This window comes from Ovis aries, chromosome 3 (assembly GCF_016772045.2).
Source record: "Ovis aries strain OAR_USU_Benz2616 breed Rambouillet chromosome 3, ARS-UI_Ramb_v3.0, whole genome shotgun sequence".
Lineage (NCBI taxonomy): Eukaryota > Metazoa > Chordata > Mammalia > Artiodactyla > Bovidae > Ovis > Ovis aries.
This window is the reverse complement of record NC_056056.1, coordinates 219872205-219900013: the sequence shown is the minus strand read 5'-3', so window position 1 is coordinate 219900013 and position 27809 is coordinate 219872205. Positions and strand designations below refer to the sequence as shown.

General features: G+C 56.4%; 1 protein-coding gene across 1 annotated transcript; it reads left to right on the top strand.

Annotated features, from left to right (window-relative positions):
- Nucleotides 1-9855: 9855 nt before the first annotated feature.
- TTLL12 (tubulin tyrosine ligase like 12) lies at nt 9856-27467 on the top strand. The gene is made up of 14 exons (XM_027968184.2): nt 9856-10122; nt 14027-14199; nt 16153-16351; nt 17135-17294; nt 17373-17506; nt 19957-20033; nt 21106-21222; nt 21299-21493; nt 21801-21912; nt 22570-22721; nt 23101-23182; nt 24816-24884; nt 25440-25578; nt 26070-27467. Exons 1-14 carry the CDS (start codon nt 9916-9918, stop codon nt 26219-26221), a joined length of 1968 nt encoding a protein of 655 aa, XP_027823985.2. The 5' UTR covers nt 9856-9915; the 3' UTR covers nt 26222-27467.
- The last annotated feature ends 342 nt before the right edge of the window (nt 27468-27809 follow it).

Here is a 27809-nt window from a genome sequence, read left to right as displayed (position 1 = left end):
AAATCACACAGTAAACACCAGGTTTTTTTCCTGGTTTAACAAAGCGATTTTAAAGTCTAAAGAAGGACTTCCCTGCTGGTCCAGTGGTTGGGGATCCACCTGCCAGGGCAAGGAACAGGAGTTCAATCCCTAGCCCGGGAAGACAGCACACGCCTCGGAGCAGCCAAGCCCGTGAGCCACAACTCCTGAGCCTGTGCTCTAGAGCCCGCGCTCCGCAACAGCCAGGGAAGCCACCGCAGTGAGCAGCCCGCACAGCGCCACGCAAAATAGCTCCCACTCTCCAACTAGAGAAAGCCCGAGTGCAGCAATGCAGACCCAGCGCGGCCAAAATAATAAATATATATTTTTTTAATCTCAGAAGACTTTCTGGGAATGTACACAAAAGATTTGAAAGCAGCTTCAAATCAATACACCCATGTACATAGCAACATTATTCATGACGGTGAAGAAATGTTAGCAACCCAAGTGTCCCTCGGTGGATGAATGAACAAGTCGTGGTCTATCCATACAGTGGACTAGGATTCAGCATTATAAAGGAGTGGCGTTCTGGGACTTACTTGGAGGTCCAGTGGCAAAGAATCAGCCTTCCATGCAGGGGACACAGGTTCAATCCCTGGTAAGGAAAGTAAGATCCCATGTGTCGTGGAGCAGCTAAGCCCAAACTGCAACTACTGAGCCCACCCGCCGCAACCAGAGTCCACATGCCACGACCAAAAATCCCACATGATGCAACCAGGATCCAGTGTGCTGTGACTAAGACTCAACACAACCAAATAAGCGATTTTTTTTTAAAATAAAGGAGTGACATTCTGATACCAGCTACAACATGAAGGAACCTTGAAGACATTAAACAGAGTGAGACAAACCAGTTATGAAAGGACCCACACTTTGTGATTCCACGCACAAGTCCCTGGAGGAGTCAAATCCACAGGGACAGAGAGTCGACTGGTGGTCACCAGGGGCTGGCGGTGAGGGGGAATAGGGAGGTGGTGTCTATCGGGTTCCGTGTTTCAGCGTGGGAAGAGGAAGAAGTTCTGGAGATGGAAGGTGGTGATGGTCACAGGAGAATATGAATGTCCTTAATGAATGTCCTCTTGGCTGTATTTTTTTTTTTGGTTGTGCTGCGTGGCATGTGGGATCTTAGTTCCCTGACCGGGGATTGAACCCACACCCCTTGCATAGGAAGAGCAGAGTCTTAACCACTGCACCACCAGATAACTCCCTGCATTTTGCAAAATAGTTTGAATAGTGAATGTTGTATTATGTATCTTTTACTTTTTTTTTTTTAATTTTAAGAGGAAAATAATAATAGAATCCTGTGAGCACGCAACACACTTGACATTTCTACCAAGGCTCCCGTGAAGACCGGATCAAGAGATAAAGGCCTCTTCGGACTGGAAATGAGCTGAGAAGTGGGGCACCCCCGCTCACAAATGTGAGAGGAGCATGGCAGTGAGCGTGGGCTGACTCATTCCCCGGATCCCAAATCCAAGGTGGATCCCAAGATCCTCCGAGAGCAGGAGACGCATATGCCAGCTGGCTCTGGCCTGTTGGAGCAGTCTGAGTGCAGGCTGGAAAAGAATTTCCAGACACAGAGCATTTCAGAAGGGAGTGAGTTCATTAAGAGCAAAGAGCAGGGATAAAGCGGGCACTGTGAGCACAGCGGGCTGACCTTCTGACAGACGAGGGAGCATAGACAGTTTTTGTGACTTAATAGCCAATTTTTATAGCCTAAAGACAAAGAAAATTCCTGCTGGAAGGGTGGCATTAGGTGATTGGTTGGGGCACTATAGGGCGTTTACTGGAGTGGGCATCTTTGCTTAATTAAGAGAAAGGGGGCTTCTTAGTGATTATCCAGGGGGCTTTTGGCAAGGTTACAAAGGGTCTCAGTCAGTTTTGGAGGTGACCTTGGTTCTGGGCTCTGCTTCTGAGACCTTGGTGTGAGGCCTCCCACCTGTGGCCTTGGGTCGGACTCAACACGGCCTTGCTCTGTGAGCTGGGGAGACTGGGGAGGAGAGGTCAGCGCCATATCAGTGTGGGAACTGGCCTGGTCCATGTTACACTGCTCCGGACTCTCTAAACTCTGAGGGAGCATCTCAGCATATAACATGTACGTGCCATCTGTTGCTTTTCTTTCCATTTGAGAATTAAGAAATTAAATATTTATTTGCAGAAATGAAATTCACACTTTAAAGCAGTTTTCTTAATAAGCAAGCTTCTGGGAGAGCCGGTATGAATAATGTTCTGCCAAGAGATTGAGATTTTAGATACCCAAGGGAATTCCCTGCTGGTTCAGTGGTTAGGACTCTGCGATTTCACTGCCAACGAGTGCAGGTTCGATTCCTTGTCGGGGAACTAAGACCCCCTCAAGCTGCACAGCACAGCCAAAGTAAAAAATAAAAAATGTTGTGAGAGAAAACATATCCAAACAAAACAAAACACCATAACACAGAGCAGAAATGAATACCCCATAAGATCATAGCTCCATACTCCTAATCTCAAAAACAAATCTAAGCAATACATTGTTTAATTAAATATACAATCATATGTAATGAAAGAATTTTTTAATATTAATTTTTATTTATTTCTTTGGCCACACCAGATCTCAGTTGCCATATGTGGGATCTAGTTCCCTGATCAGAGAACAGACCTAGACCCACTGCACGGAGAACACGGAGTCTTAGCCATCGGACCACTAGGGAAGTCCTGTGAAATAACTTTTTAAAGCCTGGAAATAATAAATATCGAATCGAGTACAGTGACTCCCCTTGCCGTAGAGGAAGGTACAGCTGTGCTGCTGCTGAGTCACTCACACAGGCTTCCACCTATAACTGTGTACGCATTAAAGATTGGAAAAGATAACAAAGGCAGAGGCGTGGTTCTAGCACATTTCCTTCGGAAGATGCCACTGGGAGACCAGTCCACAATCTCTTGATCAGCGGTTAGAGCGATGGTCCAAGTGACTCCTCTAACATAGAGACAGATAACTGCCTCTTTGGTTGAGAATAGACTCTGTGGTGTAGGAAAAACACATTTTCTGTGAGCACCCCTCAGCACAGCTCCTAGCAGGAGAAGCTTTCAGGGACCAGAAGTCACCTTGCGTTTGTGACTTTCGACTTTCAGGATGAGAGCTACTCTTCGAGTTCTTCCCTCTCCCTGCCTCTTCCCCTCTTCTTTACCCTGAAGTGGGGGCGAGGTGAGGGAAACAGAGGCATGATTCTCTGCTGATTAAATTGCATATTCATTTATTTGCCTTTCTCTGCCTGACTTACTTCCCTCAGTATGACAATCTCTAGGTTCATCCGTGTGGCTGCAAATTATTTCATCTGCGTTCTCTCATTCTTTTTAACGGCTGAGTAATATTCCTTTGTATATACGCAACACATCTTTACCCACTCCTCTGTCCAGGGACATTTAGACTGCTTCCTTGTCTTGCCTATTGTAAAGAGTGCTCTAAAGAACATTGGAGTGCATGTATCTTTTCAAATTATGGTTTTCCCCAGATATATATGCCTGGGATCACTTATATGTGGAATCTAAAAAAAAAAAAGAAAAATGGTACAAATGAACTTATTTACAACAAAATAGAAATAGAGTCACAGACGTAGAAGGCAAACTTACGGTTACCAAGGGCAAAGCCAGGGTGGAGGGATAAACTGGGAGACAGACTGACATATACACACTGCTATCTATAAAATAGAGACTAGCGACCTACTGTGTAGCCCAGGGAAGTCAACTCAATACTCTGGAATGACCTATATGGGAAAAGAATCGGGAAGAGTGGATATACGTATATGGATAACTGATTCACTTTGCTGTACACCTGAAACGAACACAACTTTGTAAATCAACTATCCTCCAATTTAAAAAAAAACTTGTTAATTGCATAGAGACCCCTTGTGAAGACATTTCAGCTGACACCTGAGGAATGAGTTGGAATCAACAAAGTGGGAGGAGGGGCAGGACTCCCAGTAGAAAGAACAGCACGTGAAAACCCTGGAGGCAGTGGTGAGGCATTGTATTCCAAAAGCTGAAGAAAGCCAGAGCGATAAGGCTCAAAAATGAGGGGAAGAGTGTGTTGAAAGGAGGCTGGAGAGGGCAGCTGAGCTGGACCACGGAGGACTTTGGAGGTCACATGAAGGGCTGTTTTTATTCCTGGGCACTGGGAAATCACAAAATATTTCTGGCAAGGATCTGATTTGATTGGGTTTGCATTTGGGGAGGGGAATGGAAAATAGGACTGCCCAATCACAGGGATGGGCCAAGGGACATTCACATGACCTGATCAGTGTGAGAGAGAACCTGTGAGACTCCCTTCCCCACTGGAACTGGATTCTTGGGAGGATATAGGCAGCAGCTGTTGCAGCCATTAATACTTTATCACTACAAGAAGACAGCCTTATCATAGAGCAAAGCCAACGCACAGAACAGCAGAGCTGAGACAAGGAGAAAAAAAGTGATGTTTGGTGACGTTTGGGCACCTTGATCAAGCTGAACCTGAAGTCCACATGAATTTCCTTGTTATGTGATTGGTCTGGCTGCCATAACAAAATACCACAGACTGAGCAGCTTAAACAACAGAAGTTTATTTTCTGGAAGCTGTGAAGTCCAAAGTCAAGCGTTCTCTTCCTGGCTTGCAGATAGCCGCCTGTTCACTCTGTCCTCATCACGCAAAGAGAAAGAATGCTCTGGTATCTATTCCTCTTCTTTTAAGGACCCCACCCTTAGGACCTCATTTAACTTTTATCACCTCCTCACAGGCTCTGTTTCCGATTTCAGTCACATTGTGGGTTAGGGCACAGTGAATTTCGGAAGAACGCAAACATCCAGTCCAGAACACCATGGAAGCCAACAAATACCCTTTTGCCTTAAGCCAGTTTGAGCTAGATTTAGCGTCTCATGGATCGGATAAACTACAGATTGATTCATGGAGGAGGAACAGCAGATGCCAAGATGCCAAGTAGGTTTTCAGCTAGTGTGACATATGCTTGCTCATAACAAAATATTTATTATAAGTACGATCCACCTGCAACTCAGGAGACGCGGGTTCGATTATGGGGTGGGGAAGATCCCCTGGAAGAGGGCACGGCAACCCACTCCAGTATTCTTGCCTGGAGAATCCCATGGCCAAGAGGAGCCTGGCGGGCTATGGTCTGCAGGGTCATAAATCGGACGCGACTGAAGCGACAGCACACATGTGATATATATCTATATAGTCATAGACTGTAAGGTATGATAAACAATGTAACAGTTTCTAACAGTGATCAGGTCTGTGAGGGAGACGTTCTTAATTATAATATTCAGCTCAGTTCAGTCACTCGGTCGTGCCTGACTCTTTGCAACCCCATGGACTGCAGCACGCCAGGCCTCCCTGTCCATCACCAACTCCTGGAGTTTACCCAAATTCATGTCCGTCGAGTCGGTGATGCCATCCAACCATCTCACCCTCTGTCGTCCCCTTCTCCTCCTGCCTTGAATCTTTCCCAGCATCAGGGTCTTTTCTGATGAGTCAGTTCTTCGCATCAGGTGGCCAAAGTAAAAGAGTTTCAGCTTCAACATCAGTCCTTCCAATGAGCACTTAGGACTGATCTCCTTTAGGATAAACTGGTTGGATCTCCTTGCAGTCCAAGGGACTCTCAAGAGTCTTCTCCAACACCAGTACTAAATATTCACAGTGAGGCCCTGCTGCCCCTGCCTACCAACTACCCGAGTGTGCCTGTTCTGTGGCCTACCAGATGCAACTTCCATGTTCATTTATTTTGAAGCAAGGTCTTCTGTGCATGAAGACTCCAGGAAATGACAGTTGGTGTGGGTGAGTCACATGTGGCAGATTGAGGCTGAGTGTTCCCGCTGCAGACTGTATAGAGGTCGAACACTTTCGTTGTTCACAGGGTTTTGTCCCTTCTTGCACGGAATAACCTAGGCAAACTCTGGGAGATGGTGAAGGACAGGACGGCCTAGCGTGCTTCAGTCCACGGGGTCGCAAAGTGTCAGACAGGACTGAGCGACAAAAGAAGAAGTATGGTATAAATTCACAGTTTTTAATTTCTGTTTTGTTTCCCGGTATTTTTCCTTTATTGTGCAATAAATCTTTTCAGGAGCAATAAACTTTTTGATATTTATTTTTATCTGTCTGTATCATGTCTTAGTTGTGGCACCTTTTGCTGCAAGGACTCTATAGTTATGGCACTCAGGCTGAGTTGCGGCACATAGCATCTAAGTTCCCCAGCCAGGGATCAAACCTGAATCCTCTGCGGACTCCAAGAATCCAAGGCAGATTCTTAACCACTGGACCACTAGGGAAGTCTCAATAAAGCCCTTTTTAAGTCCACATTTAACTTAAAATTAAGTTCTAGGGATTTCCCTATGGTCCAGTGGCTAAGACTCTGAACTTCTAGTACAGGGGGCCAGGGTTCAATCCCTGATCGGGGAACTATTAAATAGATTCCACATACCACCACTAAAACAAAACAACAAAACAAGATTCCACCTGCTGCAGCTAACACCAGGCACAGCCAAATTAATCAGCTAGATATTTAAAATAACTAATTTTAACTAAATATCTATACTATTTATATTATTACTATATTTATATTTATAGTACATATAACTAAATTAACTATTAAAAAAATAATAAAAGTTCCATATTTTCATTGCTCAGGATTATGCAACTGAAACTTCTACAAAACGTTTGTCGATGTTTACCTTTCACCATGGGGGCCAAAGAGGCATCTTTCACCGCAAGTCAATCATTCAGAAGTATCACATGAACTTTATAAGTCAGCAATTATTTTAAGACTGCCTCAGGATGAATGAATATGTGAAGCTGCAGAAATGAACTGATGGAACAGTCGATAAATCACGACTCTTCATTTAGAGCAAATGTTTTTTCTTACATTTGTTTCACTCATTTGTCTAATTCCAAGTTTTCTTGTGCTCCTTCCACTGTTAAAGTGCTGGCTCTCCTGGCTGAGAAATTCTTTCTTTGTGGATGCCATATTGTACCAAAGTCATTAGTTGCTTCCATTTCTGGCTTCCAATTCATGCAATCAAAATTAAGCTTTTGGAAAGTTCAGTCTCTCCAAGGTGCCAAACCAACATTATTGTGAATGCTACTCAGCTAAATTTAGTTAAACAGTTGAACACTAAAGGTGTTTTGTTTTTTTTTTCTTTTTACAATGGTAATATTTGTATAAAGTTCAATAGGCACTGCATAGATGAACTAACATTCTTACTAAATTAAGAACACCATGGGACTTTCCTGGTGGTCCAGTGGTTAAGAATCCATGCTTCCCCTGCAGGGGGGCATGGGTTCAATCCCTGGCAGGGGAACTAAGATCCCAAATCCCCCACCATGGCCAAAAATAAAACCGGAAAAACAAACCAAAAAACACATAAAGCAAAAACACACCTGGAATTGGATGTAATTATTACATCCAAACAAACTGTACAATTGTATCCATCGAATTAGATATCTCCGTTGTCAAAATTTACAAATACTTCTTCACACAGAGAGATTGAACTGCAAAATTTTTGAGACACAGCTGATGTGAGACAGAAAAAAGTATTCCAGTAGGGCTATGGCTGCACTTAGTTGCTCAGTCACGGCCAACTCTGCGACTCCACGGACTGTAGCTCGCCAGGCTCCATCTGCAGGGGTTCTCCAGGCAAGAATGTTGGAATGGGAGGCCATGCCCTTCTCCAGGGGATCTTCCCAACCCAGGGATGGAACCCAGGTCTCCCGCATTGCAGGCAGATTTCTTTTTACCATCCGAGCCACCAGGCAAGCCCTCCAGTATGGCAGTAAGATTTTTTTCCCTATAACATGTTTCTCGACCATGTCAAGGAAAAAAATTAGAGAAAGAAATGGAAATGTTTATTCTAGCCAAATATCAAAATCTGGGAAGCAGTCTTTCAGAGACTTGTGAGGACTGTCTTGCCTGTTAGAGTTCAAAAGCTCAGTATGGTAACTTTCTGAGACAGAGTGCTATACATTGGCCGTGGAAGTGGTGGTGCTGGTGTAGTCATTAAGTCGTGTTTGACTCTTTGTGACCCCACGGACTGTAGCCCGCCAGGCTCCTCTGTCCGTGGGATTCCCCAGGCAAGAATACTGTAGTGGTTAGCCATTTCCTTCTCCAGGGATCTTCCCAAACCAGGTATCAAGCCTTGGTCTCCTTCATCACAGTGGATTCTTTACTGACTGAGCTACAGGTGTGTTTTAAGTTTTTGAGACAAAGTGCTATGGTTTAGTCACTAAGTCGTGTCTGACTCTTAAAACCCCCTGGACTGTAGATTGCCAGGCTCCTCTGTCCATGGGATTTTCTAGGCAAGAAAACTGGAGTGGGTTTCCATTTCCTTTTCCAAAAGCACTATACATTAAATGATACATTATCAACAGTCTACACAATCCAGATCCACGTGTACAAAACAAGTAGTGGGTCATGGGTCCCTGTGGCCTCTTGTAAGGTTAAGAAGGAAGCTTATCTCCTAAGGAGTAGAGATCCTTGATAAGATTAGGAAGGTTATCTTCCAAGGAGGTTTGGTTAGTGCAGAGGTACAATTTACACTAAAAGGGAGGGATTTTATACTTAAGTTTCTGTCTTGCCATAAAGTGTGAATTTTATTTCATCATCACCAACTGGAATTTGGAAATTTGAGCTTTTGCACAACTTAAGTGTTCTAGTCCCATTGACCAAGTCCTCTAAACTGGTGCATTTTGTTCAAAATCAGCTTAAAAATTTTAATCAAGATATTCACAAGGAGATCCAACCAGTCCATCCTGAAGGAGATCAACCCGGGGATTTCTTTGGAAGGAATGATGCTAAAGCTGAAGCTCCAGTACTTTGGCCACCTCATGCGAAGAGTTGACTCATTGGAAAAGACTCTTGATGCCGGGAGGGATTGGGGGCGGGAGAAGGGGACGACCGAGCATGAGATGGCTGGATGGCATCACGGACTCAATGGACGTGAGTCTGAGTGAACTCCGGGAGATGGTGATGGACAGGGAGGCCTCGCGTGCTGCGATTCATGGGGTCGCAAAGAGTCGGACACGACTGAGCGACTGAACTGAACTGAACTGAAGCACACACACAGAAAACCTTTGCCTTTGCACTTTCCCGGAGAAGGAAATGGCAACCCACTCCAGTTTTCTTGCCTGGAGCACCCCAGGGACAGAGGAGCCTAGTGGGCTGCCATCTACCCGGTGGCAGTCGGACATGACTAAAGAGACTTAGCAGCAACAGCGCTTTCCAGCAAATTACAATTACTGAAAAAATTGAAAAGGGGGGAACAATACAACGCATTTCTAAGAAGGATTAAAAAAAATACTCCCAGTTTTATCTGAATAAATTCATATTCTGAAACCAAATGTAAGGAAACTGAGACAGGTCACTGTTTGCACCTAAAATCTGGTGACGTATTCAAAAGAACGAGATTCCCCGCCCCCAACCTCCGTGGGTCTGCGAGTCATCAAGCCCGGATCGGTGCCGGGGAAGCTGCTCTGCCCCGCGGCTATCTGTGAGCCTCTGTTTCTCCTTTGGAAGCAGTCTGGAGCCCCATCCGGTTCCGACCACAGCCTCACTTCCGGCACCCGCCCAGACAGCCTCGGGCTGAACGAGAAGACACCGCCCCCGCACCAGCCGCGCGTGCGCACACTCCGGTAGCCCCGCCAGAGCCACAAAGGCTCCGCCCCCGCGCTCACGCACGCGCCCTTCTCGGGAGGCCCCGCCCCCCCGGCTTCCCGGAGCCTGGGCTTGTGGGCGGAGCTGGCGGGCCGCGACGGGCGGGGGCGGCGGGGGAGCCCGGAGGAGGGCGGGGCTTGTGGGCCTCGGCGGGCGGGGCTTGCGGGCCGAGTCCGGAGGGCCGGGCCCGCGGGCTTCGCGGGCGCGCTGGGCTTCTGGCGCTGGCGGAGGCGCCATGCAGGCCGACCCGACGCCGGAGCGCAGCAGCCGGGTCCTGACGCCAGAGCCGGAGCCGGAGCCGGGCTCAGAGTCGGTCCTCGACCCCGAGCAGGATGCGCGGGTGGCCCTGGCCGAGTTCGCGGCTCTGCACGGCCCGGCGCTGCGTGCGTCGGGAGTCCCCGAGCGGTACTGGGGCCGCCTCCTGCACAAGCTGGAGCACGAGGTGCGGGTCGGGGCGCCGCGCGGGGAGGCCCGGGGTGCCCCCGGGAAAGCCGGGGTGCGGGCCCTCTCGGCGCGCACGCAGCGTCCCGAGCGCGCCGCTGGGGTGGGTGGCTCTGGAGTTTTCTACCTGGGAGGGTGTGGTCAGCGGGCCGGCTTCGAGCGGAGAACCGCTGGGGTGGGGCGGCCAGGGGCCCCTCCGGAGGACGCGAGAGGTTGGGGAAGCGCGCCAGGGGGAGTTGGCGGCGTGGAGATGGGAGGGAACGTGCGTTCCAGGGCGGGCTTGGGTGAGACGCGCACGGGGAGAGTCGGGGGCCGGCGTGGACGGACGACGCAGGAGGTGCGCAGGGCCGGAGATTTGAGCATGGCTTGATGCCCAAACGCCGTAAAGTTTAACTTTTGTGGCGGTTTGGGGCCTAAGAGCGGCGGCTGGAGCCCCTACCTGTGACCCCGGTCTTGCCAGCAGCTGGGGCTGGGCCAGGGCTGCGGCGAGAACGGAACTAAAATGAACTTTGGCTTCCGTTGTGCGTGCCAGGCCCTGGGCTGCGTCCTCCACAATCCGAGCCCAAAGCAGCCCTGTGAGGGTTAGGATCCATCACCCCTTTCCTACAGTTGAGAAGACTGAGGCTCGGAAAGAGGAAGTGACCCTCCTAAAGTCTGTCCGACCTCAGAACTAGCAGCTTTCTTCATAGAATTCTTTCGTGTTCCTTCATTTGATTTGAGCCCCAGGTCACCGTCATCTTGCAGATTAAGGAAAAGGCTGTGGGAGGCAGAGACGGCATCTAAACAAAAATGAAAAGAGCTCGGAGACTACCCTGGCAGTCCAGACTCCACGCTTCCAGTGCAGGGGGCAGGGGTTCAATCCCACATGTGGCATGGCACGACCAAAAACTTTAAAAAAAAATTGTTTTTAAGAGTTCAGATGGTTCAAGGGTCTCCGTTGTAGGGACAGCTCCTTTCTGCTGGCCTATGCTCTAGCCTCGACCTCCGAAGGGTCTCTCCAGGGTCCTAGCTGAGGGGTGAGCCCTGGGTTTTGGTGGTTTGCCCAGATGCTGAAGCCAGAGCACATTCATGGGACCTGAGCTGGAGCCAGGCCCTTTCCGGGGTACCTCCTGAGTCAAGACAGACTTGAGAGGTGCAACTGGTGAATTGAGATCCCAGGGGCTGCTGGGTGAACCCCACCCTCTCAGCCAGACTCTGGACGTCTGACATGGGGCGGAGGGCGACGGGGGTTGGGGGGGGGACCAAGTACCTTCCTGTTCAAAAGAAGGGTAAGAAAGTAAAGAAAGAAAGTGAAGTCGCTCAGTCGTGTCCGACTCTTTGTGACCCCGTGGACTGTAGCCCACCAGGCTGCTCTGTCCGTGGGATTCTCCAGGCAAGAATACTGGAGTAGGTTGCCATTTCCTTCTCCAGGGGATCTTCCCGACCCAGGGATGGAGCCCAGATCTCCCGCATTGCAGGCAGACGCTTTAACCTCTGAGCCACCAGGAGACCAAAACAAGGGTAGATGCTATAAAAAAGATACAGTGTTATTGGTACCTGCCTTTTGTAACTGAATTCTTTCCCCCTCAAGCCCGCCCTCCATTTGCCAGCATTTCCCAAGTACTTGCTCTAGTCCCACACCTCTGCTGTGCAGGAAGGGGACCGCAGCAGTTGGTTAGGATAAAATGGTCTTCTGGTGCTGGGTGAATGGATCACGAGGTGGAAACACCCTAGCCCTGGCCCTGCCAGCCTCTGTGGGCAGTGAAGTCGTTCGTGCAAGTCACTTGCCCGTCTTGAGTCCAAATCCAGGAAACATGGCCCCAGCTCCCACTGTCTTGGTGGAGTCTGGGTGCAGAGGTGTGCCCAGCATGTAGTCACTGGAGTGTAATGTCTCCGCCATCCTGGCCACCATTGCTCTGCTCAGGGGCACCCAGTACTTTTCCATGACCCTCTCTTGCTGGGGTGACGGGCAGACCTGTGAGTCACCACTTTGCCAGACCCAAACCTGCAGCCCTCGTTCTGACAGACCTGCTGCTGGGGGCCCAGGTGTGGGGGAGGATGCTTGCTGGCAGAACAGGCACCTGCTGACCGAGGAAGGGGGGGGCCACTCCTGCCCGCCACTGGCTTGGAAACCAGGGGGAGTGTTTTGAAATAAATTTCAGTTCTTTCTGGCCAACAGGAATTTCCCAGCTGCAAAACCACTCCCCTCCCCTCCCTCCATAGGGGCTCCTCCAGCCCCGTTGTGAAGGGATGGTGGTCGTGGCCATTCCACAGCTGGGAGAGGGCAGGCCCTACACTGCCCCCTTCCCCTTGTCAGGTTTGGGTGTGGAGGGATGGAGATTTGGGGTTCTGGGTTGGACCCCAGCCTCTGAGCTGTTCTCTCCTGAACTCCAAACCAGAGTAAGAGTTGTGGTTTCCCCTGCCTCCAGGCTTTCTGGGTGGCTAGGGGTTCAAGACTCCATCCCAGAAAGTGCCCTAGCTCCCCTGGGATGCACCTGATGGGCTCTGCAACCCTTCCTGCCCCAGCTACTCTGCCTGGAGTTCTCACACCACCACCTGACAGCCACACGTTGAAATCTTCCCCTTCCTGGGACTTCCCTGGTGGCCCTGTGTCTTAAGACTTCCCGCTCTCAGTGCAGGGGGCCAGGTTTGATCCCTGGTCAGAGAACTAGAGCCCAGAGTCTGCAGCTATAAGATTCTGCAACAGAGACCTGGAGCAGCCAAAGCAGTTAATCTTCTGCTTCCTTCACCACTCACTTTAGAGGACGGCGCCCCTGCAGGGGTTATCTCAGCCTCTCAGATGGCCCCTTCTGGCTCTCTGTCGTCAGCTCCCAGGGCAAGGTCATGCGTCACTCATCCTCACACCCCCAAGTGCCTGTCCTGCCCAGCACATCAGCGCTGCTCATGCCTGAATGGATGGCTGATTGCCAACTGCTGAGATGAGTGTGTCTCCTGTTTTTAGTGGAGTCATGGGAAATACATTTTAGGGGCAGCTGGTCTTTGTTGAGTCCTTCTGTGCGCCGATTGATCTGATGTGTTGCTCTCAGCTCCTCTGGACGGTGGCTGATGTCCCTTTGCTGCTGAGAGACTAGGCTCAGAAGTGTCATGGTGTCAAGTGCTTACAGAGTAGCTTCTATGCTCTCTGTGTGTGTTAGTCAGCTAACCCTCCCAACAAGTCGCAGGTAGATCCTAATATTCCCATTGTATGGATGGGGAAACTGAGGCATGGAATGATCCAGTGACCTGCCAACTTGTGGCAGACGCCGGGTCTTGAGTGTGGCCGCATGGGGACCAACTGGCTTGTCCCCTTCACCAGCTGCAAGTGGCTTGCAGTTGCCAGGGAAACTCAAGGAAACCCAGGCCCTTTCCTTTTGTCCCATCCTGGCCCAGGGGCCCCAGGAGACCAGCCCCAGGCCATGCTTGGTACAGACCTGGGTGGGTGTGGTTGCAGGGCACTCTTGAGCACCGCCCTCCACCCCCATTTCCTTACAAATCTCCTCTGCTGCCCTGGCGTTGGGTTGGTGGTTCTGGTGAGAACAAAGCTGAGCTGAAATCCCTGGCCCGCCGCGATCCTGCCTCTTCCAGGCATTGTGAGCAGAGCCGCCCCCTCGACCTTCTGGGCCGCATTTTCCCTGTGAAGCAGGAGCCCAGACTGGCTGTCACTGGGAGGTGCACGCGGGCGGTCCCTCCCCCAGGCGCGGGTCCCACAGGCTGGGGCACCCGGATAACGGCGCCCGTGTTGGTGGAGGAGGTGAGGCCCTCATTCCCACTGATTGGAAACCTGTCTCCTGGGTGTAAGATGGGCAGCTGGACAGTAAAGAGGCCCTGTCCTCGGGGCTCAGTTCATCCCCGAGGCCAGGGCGTGGCGGAAGGAACGGGGCAGGAACGGAGCGTCTTGCCAACACCCCGCTGCCTCTGGCCCCCAGGTTTTCGACGCTGGGGAGATGTTCGGGATCATGCAGGTGGAGGAAGCCGAAGAGGAGGAGAGTGAGGACGAGGCGGCCCAGGAAGCGCGCAAGAAGCCCAACCCCGGCGGCGAGCTCTGCTACAAGGTCATCGTGACCAACGAGAACGGGCTGCAGGCGGCCGACCCCAACAGGTAAGGAGCCGAGGGCCGGGCCCTCTCGTCCGCACCGCGGCTCCTTCTTGAAGGATGTCACCCCGGCCGTCGCCCCCAGAGAAGCAGTCCTTGCAGGCGCTCCTGCTCCTCCGGGCCAGGCCACTGGCCACTTAAGCCAGCCTGAGACGAGGCGCGCGGCAGCCGCCGTGTTTCCAGCTGGACTTGAGGGCCCTATCGGCCCCGACACCGATGACGTTCCCGTGTTTGCTGTTTCGTGCGTCTGCAGAGCGGCCTCCCCCCAGGTGCCTCTTAACCTGTCCCGGCGGTCACACTGACCACGTGTGGCGAGGCCCCATCTTGCCAGTGAGGACCCCATGGGAACGGGCTCACCCAGCATCGCACAGCTGGTCACAGGTGTGGGTGTCATCCCAGGGCCATCTTAACTCACGAGCCTGGGCTTTTCCAGGGACACCCCGCGCCCAGGCCTCCCTGCTGGTCCTGCTGAATCTGGTCTCTCTAGGGGCCCTGGCCTTCACATCAGTGAATGTGAGCAGCATGGCCTGGTTGATTCCTCGAGTGGGGACTCGGGGTTGGGGGGGCAGAGGTGAGCCTGGGCCTTGCACGGAGCCCCAGGGTAGAAAGGCCAGAGCTAGGACTGGACCCCAGGCTTCCTGCCTTCCAGGGGCCAGAGGGACTGTCCTCAGCCAGGACAGGCGTAACTTCGTTGAAACCCTGGGCAGGGTGAGGGGGAGGAACTCGCCAGCCCCTGCGGGTTCCTGGGCGTCTGTGTCCATAGCTCTTCCTGCTTTCCCAGCTCCTTCACCAGCCCCTGGTAGGGTGGGAGGCGCCACACGTAATTACAGCAGCCGGGCACCACCACCCACGTGTCCTCTGACGCAGAAACTCATTAAGTTCCGTACAGCAGACCTGTGCACGTGCCCGCTCCGTTCCCACCTGTGCTGGCCGTCGGCAGGCCCAGCGGCCTCCTCAAGGGGCTCCCTGCCCCCCTGCCCCCGCGACTCACACCAGCAGGCAGGTCTGGGAGTGGATGGGCATGGTGTTGAGATTGGGAGTGCGGCTCTGGGCCCTGTCTGCCCTCGGACCTTTGTGAGTCTCCCCTAGTAGCCAGGCCCAGCCTCCATCTGCTCCGGACCCACTGTGTCCGGCAGCCCCCGTGTGCGTCTGCCCAGGTCACCCCCAGGTGCTCCCGGCTCCATGCACGAGGGCAGGAGTAAGTCTGCGTTTGTTTCGGGATGTGCCAACAAAAAGTGTGAGCGCAGTGAGCTGGCCCCCGACCGCAGGACTGGAGGGCTTGCTGTTCCTTTTGCTTTAGTGGGGTGGGGAGACCACAGCTGCTTCCCCCGCAGGCAGAACCCTGTGCACTGGGGAGTCCACGTCCAGCCAGGCTGGGGTGGTGTCGGGCAGCCTGACTGGTGGGCTGGGGGCAGGCAGGGCCTCGGGCCTACAGGGGAACTCCTCGCCCTCCAGCGAGGTGGTGTGGGAGCACAAGGCCTTGGCACCTCGTGAGCAATGCCCAGAGGTCCCGGGTGAGCACAAGTGAACTCTGGGTGGGGCTTCTTTGGGCATCTGCCTGCAGGTAGCAAGGTGGGGGCGTGGGCCCACTTTCTAGCAGCTCAGAATCCAGCCAAGGACACTTAATGTTCACTGTGATCACTGTAATAGTCAACCCCTCAACACCCGAGGATCCAGTGTAGGCAGCTGGCTGTTTGTCTCATTTGATCCTCACAGCAGCCTCGCGACAGGATGGGTAGGGATGTGTTCCCCTGTTTGAGAAACTGAAAGAGGGGTGGGAATTTCCCAGGACAAAACAGCGGGCAGAGCCAGACCCCCACCCAGGCCTGGTACCAGGTCCAGGCTGCAGCCCCGGCCTCTGCCTTGAGCGGCTACCCCTCCGCTGGCCCTTGCCCAGCCCCGCCTCTCGCCTTGGCCGTGTGGTAACCTCACTCACCCCGCCGTGGCCTGTGCCCGCAGCATCTTCCTCATCGACCACGCCTGGACGTGCCGCGTGACGCACGCCCGCCAGCAGCTGCAGCAGGTGCCGGGGCTCCTGCACCGCATGGCCAACCTGATGGGCGTCGAGTTCCACGGCGAGCTGCCCAGCGCCGAGGCCGTGGACCTGGTGCTGGAGGAGATGTGGAAGTTCAACCAGACCTACCAGCTGGCCCACGGGGTGAGCGGGCAGCCGGGCCCCAGGGGAAGCAGCCGGGCCTGCGCCACCGCATGCTATCGGGGCTGGTGGGAGGCGGTCCCCTGACCCCACAAGTGAGCAGACTCCCCTTCCTGGCCAGTGGGAGCTGCCCTGGTTCCCTGCGACTTCATCATGGGCCTGTTACTCTTCGCCCTGGGCCAGCCAGTGCCAGAGACCCAAGTATCCACATGGCCTTGGACACAACCTTGTCCCAGACCCCGAGACGTGAGCCCAGTGACCTGGCTGTCTCTTTCCCAGTGCCTGCTGCTTCCAGCACTCTCTTAAATACCCCTAGTGATTTTTTTCCTGCCTTCAGGAGTAGAGTCCAGTCCCTTCAGCGTGCTCTGGGGCTTACATCACTCCCCAGCACACCCCCAGACCCACCCTCATGCATCAGACACCTACTACTTTCAGCCTGGGAGAAGACAAAAGTTGTTTCTTGTGATCGCAGCTGTCGCCTCCTCCAGGAAGCCTTCCCTGAACTCCCCGTCCTCCCCCTGGCACACACACAAAACCAAGCACCCCCATGTGGCTGCTAGGCTAAGTGCCTTCTTTACACGTACCTTTACCCCACCTGTGATCACACAGCAGTCCCCTGGCCTGGCAGCCTTGTGTTCATGGGGCTGGAGGCATGCCTGGTGGGTGTCCCAGGCCCTGAGAGTTGAGTGTAGACGGGCTGGCGGCCAGTGTTCGGGTCGTGAACGCTGGGAAAGGTGCAGGGACCGGAGGACCCGTGGGTGAGGGTGGTGTGCGCTCCGCCCGCAGACGGCCGAGGAGAAAGTGCCGGTGTGGTATATCATGGACGAGTTTGGGTCGCGCATCCAGCACGCGGACGTGCCCAGCTTCGCCACCGCCCCCTTCTTCTACGCGCCCCAGCAGGTGGCCTACACGCTGCTGTGGCCCCTGAGGGACCTGGACACGGGCGGTAAGTGGGCCCCATCCCCCGAGGAAGGGCTGGCCGCTCACCCGCCACCCCGCTGACCGCCCGCGCGTCCTGGTGCAGAGGAGGTGACCCGGGACTTCGCCTACGGAGAGGCCGACCCGCTGATCCGGAGGTGCGTGCTGCTGCCCTGGGCCCCCACCGACCTGCTGGACCTCAGCTCCTCCACGCCTGAGCCACCCGCCGAGCACTACCAGGTGGGACCTTGGCCCTGACCCCCTGGGCCTATTTGCCCAGTGGCTTCTGGAACGTGCTCCACCAGGTCACCAGATGTGGCAGAGCCACAGCTGGGTGCCATGGGAGGTAGAGAGGAGTCTGGGGGTGTCTGCGAGACAAGGGTCTCAGAGCTCAGTGAGCAAACATGAGCTGCGTGTGGCCGCACTGCTTGGCGTCAGCGCGGAGCCCAGAGCCCGGGATCGCAATGCTGGAACCCTCCTGGAGGGGAGGGTGGAGCCAGTTGGAGGCGGGGTGGGGGGGCTGCTGGACAGGGTCAGGGGGTGGAGCTGCTGGATGGGGTGGAGGTGGGTGGAGCTGGTGGACGGAGTGGAGGGGGCAGTGTGGAGCTGGTGGACGGGGTGGAGGGGGCATGCAATACTGCTGCTCCTTGTTATGGGGTCTGGGGTGGGGGCCGTGCAGCTGGGCTGTGAATCTCGGCCTGGGACCATTCCCTTGTCTCCTGACACCTCCCTCACCGGGGGTGTGAGGACACTGCTTATACACTGCATGGTGTGTTTCATGGTGCACAGTAGGCCCACAAGTGGTCATCGCGAGCATCGTAACTGCGGATGACAGTCAGTTGTCTGGGCCCCACTGGGACCAGGGGACCCACTCCCAGGGCCAGGCTGGTGGGCAGTTCGTGCAGGGCCCGGTCCATGGGGCAGGCCAGCATAGGGAGCCAGGGTTGGTGCAGCCGGGGGCGGGGTGGCAAGTGGAGCTGGTGGGAGCAGGACCAAGCAGAGCTGAGCAGGAATTAACACCCCAGCCCCCTCTCCTCCCCGCCTCTCATCTCCAGCCGCTTCTTCTCATCCGCTCATCCCAGTGAGACACCGAGGGATGCACGAGCCTCTGCTTAGCGCTTTATGGGTGTGCTCAGCTGTAACCCTCACGGCAGGGCATCCAGTCCTGTTGCATCGTTATTTAACGGGGGGTGAGGAAACTGATGCACAGAGAAATTAAGTAACTTGTCAAAGGCCGCACGGCTGGCGAAGGAGCTGGAGTCCAAACCCGGAGGGTCCTGGTGACTTGTGGGCCGAGGCTCTAGCCTTTCCGCAGCACGTTGACGTTTCTCTGACCCCCACCAGTCCTTCAGTCGCTCACCGAGCACCCCAGAGGATGGTGAAAGGAGGAAACGAGCTAACCCCGCATTGACGAGTGGGCAGGGTGCCTAGTGTTAGCTGTCCTGTGGTTCTCCGACTGGGAGGCCTGGGCCAGCGTGGTGGGCCTGTTGGCACTTTTCCCTGTGAATTTAAGCCAGTGGTGATTGAGCCTTGTCAGAAACTCAGTAATCACCCTTCTTAATTCAGAGGTGTATTTCAGAGCCTTGTAGAGTGCCTGCATTTAGTATGTGCTTACTTGAATGAGTGTGTGAACGCAAAGGCGTGGTTGACGGGTGGCTTAGAGACAAAGATTTCCTGGTCTTGAGGTTGTTAAAGGAACGTGAATTGAAATCAGTAATTTGGGGCAGGGGGTGGTTAGGGGAAATGCCCCCCACTGGCCCAAGAAGAGGAGAAGAGTTCAGACACTGGTTTTCTTAAACATCCTGGTGATTTTTGACCCAGCTGGGTCAGGCCTGTGCTCTGGGCCCTGGGGTTGCCTGTATTACTCCGCTAGTACCAGATAACGGCCTGTTCTAAAACATAGCTGCCCAGAGCAGCAGATGTTTGCTGTGTCTTGCTTCCTGGCAGACATTTATGTCTTGCTTTCTGTGGAAAGGAGGTGGGGAGCAGCCCAGCTGGGCGTTTCTGGCCCTGGCTCTCTCGTGAGCACAGTCAGGCTGTTGTCTGAGGCTTGGTCGGGCTGAGGACCAGCCCCCGTGGAGCACTCAAGCCTGGGAATGCGACGCTGGCTGTGGCTAGGGGGCCTCTTGAGCGTCCTTGGGACATGGCGGCTGACACTCTGGGAGGAAGTGAACAGAGGGGAGACGGGAGGAGGCCACAGGTCCTTTCACGAGTTTGCAGACTCTTCTTCCCGTGGGTTACAAACACATCATTCAGCCCAGCTGGCGCTCAAGGGGAGAGGCATTATTAACTATGCCTTTTGAAAGGAATGCCAGAAAGTATGTGAACAGGTTTTAAACCACCACGCCGCTTAACCCTCAGAGCAGCTCCCTCCTGGGACAGCGCCTCCTGGGCGGTGGCCTGTGACTTGGAAGAGGCGTTTAGAAGCGACAAGAAGGTTGAGAGCAGTGTCTACACTGTTCTTTTGACACCGAACAGGCTGTTCAGGACCTGAGGGGCCTTGAGCTCTGGAATTCTGGGGCAGGAGTGATCAGGGGGCTCCAGGCACCCCAGCACCCGAGAAGGGCTCTACCTGAGTCCAGGTGTGCCCCCCAGGATCACAGAAGCCTGGTGTGCAGGAAGGAGGAGGCCTGTGCTCACTTGCTCCCTTTCTTGAAGGTCTGTTTCTACCTCCAGCGTTTCCTTTCTAGGCCATACTGGAGGAGAACAAGGAGAAGCTGCCCCTGGCCGTCAGCCCCGCAGGGTACCCCTGTGACCACGTCTTCAAGTGCGTAGCCCACCCGTACCCCCAGACTGTGACGAGACTTCTCGCTGCCTTTCCTCATGCATTCCCCAGACTCCTGGGACATCCCCCATCAGGCTGCCGCCTCCTGGCAGCACAGCAGGGACCGCCAGGGGTGGGGTCTCAGGGTCACAGAGAGACGCCCGAGAAGGGAGGGTGAGCCGGGAGCCAGCCCATGCTGGGCAACCAGACGCCCAGGAGGGGTCGTTCCCAGCTGTCTGCAGCTGTGGACTGGCAGCTTCCATCAGGCCAGGTAGGCCTGCAAGCCCAGGCTGAAAGCAGACAGTCCATCTTAAAGGCGAGGAAGTGGAGGTGCAGGGGGATTCCCCGCCCAGATAGCTGAGCCGCCTGGGGGCAGCTTGGCCTCCGTCCGCACGGGGTCCCCTCTGTCTGGCTGCCCAAACCTCCTCACTCTGTCCCTTGCCCCCAGGCCCTGGGGGTTTCCTCCCGTCTGGCCATCCTCCCCTTCCCTGAGGCCACAGCCCAACACCCCTCCACTTCCTCTGGTCGGAGGCTCTACCGAGGCCCCGTAGCCTCGTCCCCAGCCGTAACTGGCCATGAGCTAGATGCCTCGTGTTGGCCTCGCCTCTCTCCCCACTCCTGGATCATTGTCCAGGTAGGGTCCTGTCTCCCTCCCACCTTCACTCGCAGCCCCGTTGCTTTCAAAGTGTGACCACATCTACCGCCCCTGGCAGACACGCACCGAAGCTGCCCCCCCCACCCCCCGTCCTCTCCCCTGCCTGGGGCCAGGGCTGGTGCCAGCGTGGAATGAGGCCATCTGGGCCGCAGGCTCACCTGCAGGCCTTGGGGCGCCGGCTCGCTTCTCTGAGGGCACTCCTCTTTAAGTGTGTCTGCCTGCCCTGTTTGCACGCGGGAGGAAGGACCCCAGGTCGGTAAAACACTGGGGTTGTCCTGTTTCATCCTCAGGATGAGTGCGAGGAAGTGGGCCCTGGGGTCCTGTCTCACAAGTTGGGGATCCGAGGTTGCCAGGGTCCGAGGGCCCCGCTGCTGGGCGGATGTGCACAGTGTGACCGCAGCCCTGCCCCCGCCCCCTCAGGGTCTACACGGACATCCAGCAGGTGCTCAGCCACCTCACCCACCCGCGCTTCACCTTCACCCAGAGCGAGGCGGACGCCGACGTCCTCTACAACTTCTCGCACTTCAAGGACTACAGGTGAGGCGCCGCCCAGCCCGCCTGGCCCTGGGAGCCACCACCTCCCCTGACCAGCGGTACCTGCCTGGCCCCGCAGGAGGCTGAGCCAGGAGAGGCCCAACGTGCTGCTGAACCAGTTCCCCTGTGAGAACTTGCTGACGGTGAAGGACTGCCTGGCATCCATCGCGCGCCGGGCGGGCGGCCCCGAGGGCCCGGCCTGGCTGCCCCGCACCTTCAACCTGCGCACAGAGCTGCCCCAGTTCATCAGCTACTTCCAGCAGCGGGAGAGGCGGTGAGCTCCCCCGTGCGCGCCACTAGCCGAGACCCACCCCCCACCACCAACGCCCGGCAGGCTCCTGTGGCCCCCATCTCTGACCACCCCGTCTCCCTCCGCCTGGCCCACCCCGTGGCCGAGCGCCCGCCTCGTGCCCACTATGGGGCTTGACGGCCCTTCCCCCTGGAGGGCAGCTCCCTTGGCCTCAGCCAACTGCTGGCTCCCAAAGCCCAGCCTCTGAGGTCTCCTCTGGGACGCCTCCCTCGGCCCCCTCTGCGGCTGCAGGCCTAGGGACACACAGCCTAGCCGACTCCTCTGCTCCTAGGGGCGAGGACAACCACTGGATCTGTAAGCCCTGGAACCTGGCCCGCAGCCTGGACACCCACATCACCAAGAACCTGCACAGCATCGTCCGGCACCGTGAGAGCTCCCCCAAGGTGGGGCCTTGGGGCGCTGGGAGGTGGAGGGGAGGCCTGCTCTCGAGGGCCGGCGAGGGCGGGTCCTGGTGGCAGCATCGTTGCTCAGATGGGAGGAGTTGCTCCTCGCTGCCCTTGCCGGCAGAGAGAGGGGCCCCCAGGGGACCACCCACAGGAGGGAGGTGGCCGGGCCAGGGAGCCCCACAGGGCCCTGGGTGGAGGTGCTGTAGTGACGGGGCCAGCGGTCGGGGAGGTGAAGGACACAGGTTTTGCTCCTGGACAGACAGAGGCCCGAGAGACAGAAGTCACCAGATGACCGCTGGGGAGGTTCCCAGCCCTGGGATGGGGAGCCGGTGGATTTTTGGCTGAGGATTTGTTTCCAGTTTTCAAAGCCTAAAAATCCGCGGCATCTTTTCTCTAAACTAACAATGAAGAGAAAGAGCTTGTTGCAGTTCAGACATGGGTATGAAAAGACAGGGAGACGCAGGGTGCGGGGGTCAGGTACCAAGTCGGGGGCCCCTGAGCCCGGGTTTGGGGGAGGTAGGCCCGAGAGCGAGTCCGCTGCTGCAGGCGTGGCCACGCTTGGGCGTTCCCAGGCATGAGCCGCAGCCAGGGGGCCGGGCCGCTCCGTCCTGGCCACAGCGAGAGGAGCGCCCACGAGCCTGCTCCCCTCCTCAGGTTGTGTCCAAGTACATCGAGAGCCCCGTCTTGTTCCTCCGGGAAGACGTGGGGAGGGTCAAGTTCGACATCCGCTACATCCTGCTGCTGCGATCGGTGAAGCCCCTGAGGTTGTTCGTGTACGATGTGTTCTGGCTGCGGTTCTCTAACCGGTAATAAGGCTGGGCTGGGGGTGTGGGGAGCTGGGCCGGGGATTGGGGGAGTGCCTCTTTTACTCTGGATGAGAACGCCTGCACCGGGGCTCCTTCCCCAGCAGGGACCCCGCTGAGCCCGTTTATGGTAACCGGCAGTAACCCTCCCCAAGTCAACACCCCCTCGTGTGACAGGCCCCCACCCCTGCACACCCTGTCAATGTTTAGGGGCTCGCGGGGGTCTAGTGGTGAGCCCACGGGGGCCGTGGGACCACCCCGCCCGCTCTCACCAGGGGGAGAACGGATGCTCAGCAAGGGGCCTCCGAGCGCCTGCCTGCCTACCCTGCTGGGACCGGCCGCGCTCGGGACCCACTTGAGCATCCGTCTGCTCGTCCTGCAGGCCCTTTGCCCTCAACGACCTGGACGACTATGAGAAGCATTTCACTGTCATGAACTATGACCCGGAAGCAGTGCTAAAGCAGGTGAGGCCTGGCGGGGTCTCAGGAGCCGGGTCCCTGTGGAGACTGGTGCAGACGGGACCCCATGCCTGTCAGCGTGTCTTTGGGGCCAGCTGTGTACTGGTCCGAGGAGCTGCCCTCTGGGACCTGCGTCCCCTCCCACCGCTGCCCCCAGCGCTCGGAGGGGCACATGACACTCAGCTCAGGTCGAGATAACGGGGTCCTGAGGCTTCCCTGGTTCATGTCGCACGGCCCCCAGGGCGGGTGGCTGCTGCTGGCCTGTGACCCCACCTGGACCCTCTGTCTTCCCCGGGCTGCCTGGGTGCCTCGAGCAACAGGACGTGGGGGCAAAGCTTTGAGATGAGGGCATCAACCCCCAGCTGGCCCACGGAGCACCTGAGGTTGGTAAGGGAGGCTCCACTGGGCAGAGGCAGGGCCCAGCTCCTGGTGGAGAAAGAGAGCCCGGAGGGTTGTTGGTCCTGACTGTTCAGGGCAGACGGGAGGTAGGGCATAGCCACTCTCCACCCTGCTCCATACTGCTCTGCTGTGGCCCTGTGGTCCCCATTTCCAGAAAGCAGCTGCTCCTGAGCATGGGGCTATGATTTCCCAGGCACATGGTGATGTTAGTAAACTGAACTTTGTGTATGTGTGTGAGTCACTTCATCATGTCCCACGCTTTGTGACACACACACTCCCGCCCTGCCCTGGGTCTCTCCATGGAATTCTCCAGGCGAGAATACTGGAGTGGGTTGCCACGACCCAGGGATCAAACCCAGGTCTCCTGTATCGCAGGCAGATTCTTTACATTCTGAGCCACCAGGGAAGCCCTGAGCTGCGCTGAACACTCGCTGTTCCGTGTGTGAGGTCTCCTCGGGGGGCCCTGCGCTGGCAGAGGGGCCAGGCCGCGTGCCCACCCAGCAGGGCTGCTGCTGCATGTCCCTCCTCTTGCCCAGGGCTGTGTTGGCAGCTGGTCCCTAGGACCCTGAGCCCCTGCTGGAGCCCTGGCGTATAGCTGAGGTCATTTCCGAGGCCTGAGCGCCTTCCCTCTGTGGAGCAGGCATCATCTGAGGGTCACGTCTCCTCCGATGCCCCCGCATGGGGGATGCGTGTCCAGCAGGGTGTGGACCCTGGGCTTCCTTAGGAAGCCTATCGTGGTCCTCTCTGGGAGGAACCTGAGTTGACGACCGGCGTGCTCAGGTGTGTGCTGGGTGCAGTCTTGGCCTGAGAAGCCCTTGCCATCTGCAGGCACTTTGAACCATTGCTGAGCTCAGACATGAGCCCTGCAGGGTCAGGTGGGAGTTCTGCTTCCAGTGACCGTTCTGAGAGGGACATGGTACCCCGTTGGCCGGCCCTCTCAGCATTCAGTGCCTCACTGGAACCTCACAGCCACCTGCAAAGCAGGTTTACTGGGCGAGGAGCACTGTCCCATTTTACAGATGGAAACACTGAGGCCCTGAGAAGTAAATGTGTCCAGAGCTCAGACCCCATTTCCTGCCCCCGATTGCATTGGCAGGGGTGGAGCTGGAGAGGCTGTGGGCACCTTCCTGGGGCCCCAGCGAATGTCAGTTCTGCGTGAAGGCAGGGCAGGCCAGGCCTCCCTTGTCCCTGCCCAGAGGAGGCCCCAGGCGGAGTGCGACGAGCCCTGTGTCTGTTGCAGGTACACTACAACGAGTTCATCCCGGAGTTTGAGAAGCAGTACCCAGAATTCCCCTGGAAGAGCGTCCAGGTGAGTGCTGGCCAAGCTCGAGGGGCCAGGGCTTGCCTCGTGGGCAGCATCGGGCACGTGGGGGGCCTTCGCCTCTTCTTGGTGGTCCTGCTCCTCCGCCAGAGGGGGAGGGTATGGGCGAGACCCCCCTTCTCCCCTCTGGCCCTAGTGGGGTGTCACAAGGGCTCCTTGGGGAGGGGAGGAGCCTGGCAGGGCCTTCAGGACCACCCTTGGGACAGACGTGGGCTCTGTGCATCCCAGGAATCGCACATTTGGGGGGACACAGGCTGGTCCCCACGTTCTGGAGTCAGCATCTCAGGTGCTGTGCTCCCGGGCTTGGCGCAGAAGGAGCTGTGGAAGCGCTGAGGCGGGAGGACACAGGTCTGCAGGGCGCGGGTGCCAGGTGAGAGAGCAGCGAGAGTCAGGCAGAGGCGGCTGCAGCCGCGTCGTGAGGGATGTCGGAGCAGGTGACTGGCCGCTTGGATACCAGGGCTCAGGAAGGGCTGCTCTGAGGGCCTGGTCCCAGCGTCAGCCTGCAGGCCCCCTGACCCTGTGTCCCCTTCCCCCGGCCCCCAGGCTGAAATCTTCCAGGCCTTCAAGGAGCTGTTCCAGGTGGCGTGTGCCAGGCCGCCCCCGCTAGGCCTCTGTGACTACCCGTCATCCCGGGCCGTGTACGCAGTCGACCTCATGCTGAAGTGGGACAGCCGTCCCGACGGTGAGGGGGCTCCCCAACCCCGCCCCGTTTACCCAGAGCTGATCCTCCAGCCACCCCACACCCGCTGCCACGCCAGCCCCCCAGGGACAGAGAGAGGGCGCTGTTGCCTCTGCCTGGTCCCCGCTGCCCCGTGCCCCTTTTCTCTGATTAGCCCAGAGATCTGGATCAGAGGAGGCCCATCCTGAGGGTTCAGAGCCTGCAGGGCGGAGCACAAGGAGGAAAGGGAAGTGGGTGGCCGTAGTGTCAGAAGAGGGCTCATGAGGAAAGGCGCCCTGTGTGCAAGGAGAGGGGACCCAGTGTCCCACTGAACCAGACATCTGAGCAGGGTGTGGTCGCTCGTGGCACTCCCAGGGTTGGAGGCAGCCCTGGTCTTCCCCCTGCCAGAGCAGGCTTCAGGCCAGGCCCCTCCAGAGAAGCCTCGCGGCCCCCAGCACCCCTGTCCCAGGCCCCCCCTCCTCAGAGTAAGACAGGCCATGCCTCTGTGCCATCAGGGAAACGAGCAATGCAGCCGCAAATCCTGGAGGTCAACTTCAACCCGGACTGTGAGCGAGCCTGCAGGTACCACCCGAGCTTCTTCAACGACATCTTCAGCACCTTGTTCCTGGACGAGCCCGACGGCTGCCCTGTCACTCGCCTCCTCTAGGCGCCCGCTGGCCCTCTTGCGAGTGCTTGTGGGCAGATTCCAGCCTCAGTTCTCAAGAGCTGCTTCTGCAGAGTGCCCCCTCCACCCCCCCGCAAGCCATCGTCCCAGTCTCCCACCCTGGGGCTCGGGGACTCCCCTCCGCTCGATTGGTCCCCAGGGTTGAGTGCCAGGCCTCAGCCCACACACCCCTCTCCAGCGTCTGTGCAGTGGTCGGTATCAGCTCAGCCAAGGGCTTTATCCCAGAGAGCTTGGTCCCTGGGGTGCTGTGCTTCCAGAGGTGTTTGTGAAAGGGGTTCCGGGGAGCACGACAAGGTGTCCTCAGGAAGGAAGTTCCCCAGGAGCACTCGTGGGAACCCAGACGCTAACAGGCCAGACTGGCTCTTACCACGCTCCACCCCAGACCCTGGGACAGGCGTCTGCAGATCACCCCGGGGAGCTGGCTTCTTAGAGCCAAACTTCTCACCCCCAGAGTTGAACTTTCACCAGCAAAACCTCCCTTGAGGCTCCAGGGCGGGAGGCCACTGCCCTTGGCTTCTGTTGCCCTTCCATCCGGGCCCGTGGACAGGCCGCAGTGTGGTGCCAGGCCCTCCCAGGCCACTGGGCCCCGCAGCGGTCCTCATCTCATCTGAAGTTGGCTGGGACACTGGTGAGGGGGCTCGGGGACAGGCGGACAGCAGAGACCAGGCGGTGGATGGCTGAGGACAATTCCAGGGAGAACTTTGTATTAGTCAGAGGCCGCCTGCCACCAGCCAGAGTCAGAAAGCGGGATTTTTCTTACTTTTTCATTTATGGGAAGAAAACACAGAATTCTCGTTCTTCATGATGTTTCTGGAATTTTGAGTCCGTTTGCAGCATAGTTTGTATAGCCACTGTGTACCCAGGCCTGGCTCACCAGACGGTGGGTCTGACTTCTGTAGGAGAGCTGCCTGCAGAGCTTTCTTGTGTGTGCGTGCGTGTGTGTGTGTGTGTGGAGGGGGGTGAGATGCTTGTTTCACTCTGAAGCCAAGAGTGATCCTTGTAGCAAAACTGGACTTGACTGTGCTGCCCGCCTGTGTCTGCCGGGGCGTGTCTGTCCATCCTGTCTGTTACGCGCAAGTTCAGCCTGTGTCCTGGGGAAGCACCCCTCCCTCCAGCCGAGCAGAGGTTAGAGGGCAGGATGCCTCATCTCTGGTTTTCCCCGCAGAGAGCTGCCGTGTCCTGTCCGCTCCTGACTCGATTTGTGCTGCAGTAAAGTCCGCCTTCTGTGCCTCTGCCTCCCTTTTCTCTTCCGGGCCCTGGAGCCACAGGCCTGCCTGATGTGTCAGTTGTTTTCCGCTGGGAGTCGAAGAAAACCAGAGTGCCAGGATGAGGGCTTTGAGAAGGGGCCTCCCAGCTGGCGCAGTGGGGAAGAGCTGCCTGCCAGTTCAGGAGGCACGGGAGACAGGTTCCATCCCTGGGTCAGAAGATCCCCTGGAGGAGGAAGTGGCAACCCGCTCCACTATTCTTGCCTGGGAAATCCCACGGACAGAGAACCCTGGCGGGCTACAGTCCATGGGGTCACAGAGTGGGGTATGATTGAGTGTGCACAAACATCCTTTGAAAAACAAGT

Bases quoted from the DNA above. Each gene is read 5' to 3' on its own strand.
- TTLL12 (XM_027968184.2), top strand. From the start codon at position 9,916: ATGCAGGCCGACCCGACGCCGGAGCGCAGCAGCCGGGTCCTGACGCCA. The intron at 14,200-16,152 runs GTAAGGAGCCGA...CTGTGCCCGCAG, and splicing joins CAGGCGGCCGACCCCAACAG to CATCTTCCTCATCGACCACG. The intron at 21,913-22,569 runs GTGGGGCCTTGG...TCCCCTCCTCAG, and splicing joins ACCGTGAGAGCTCCCCCAAG to GTTGTGTCCAAGTACATCGA.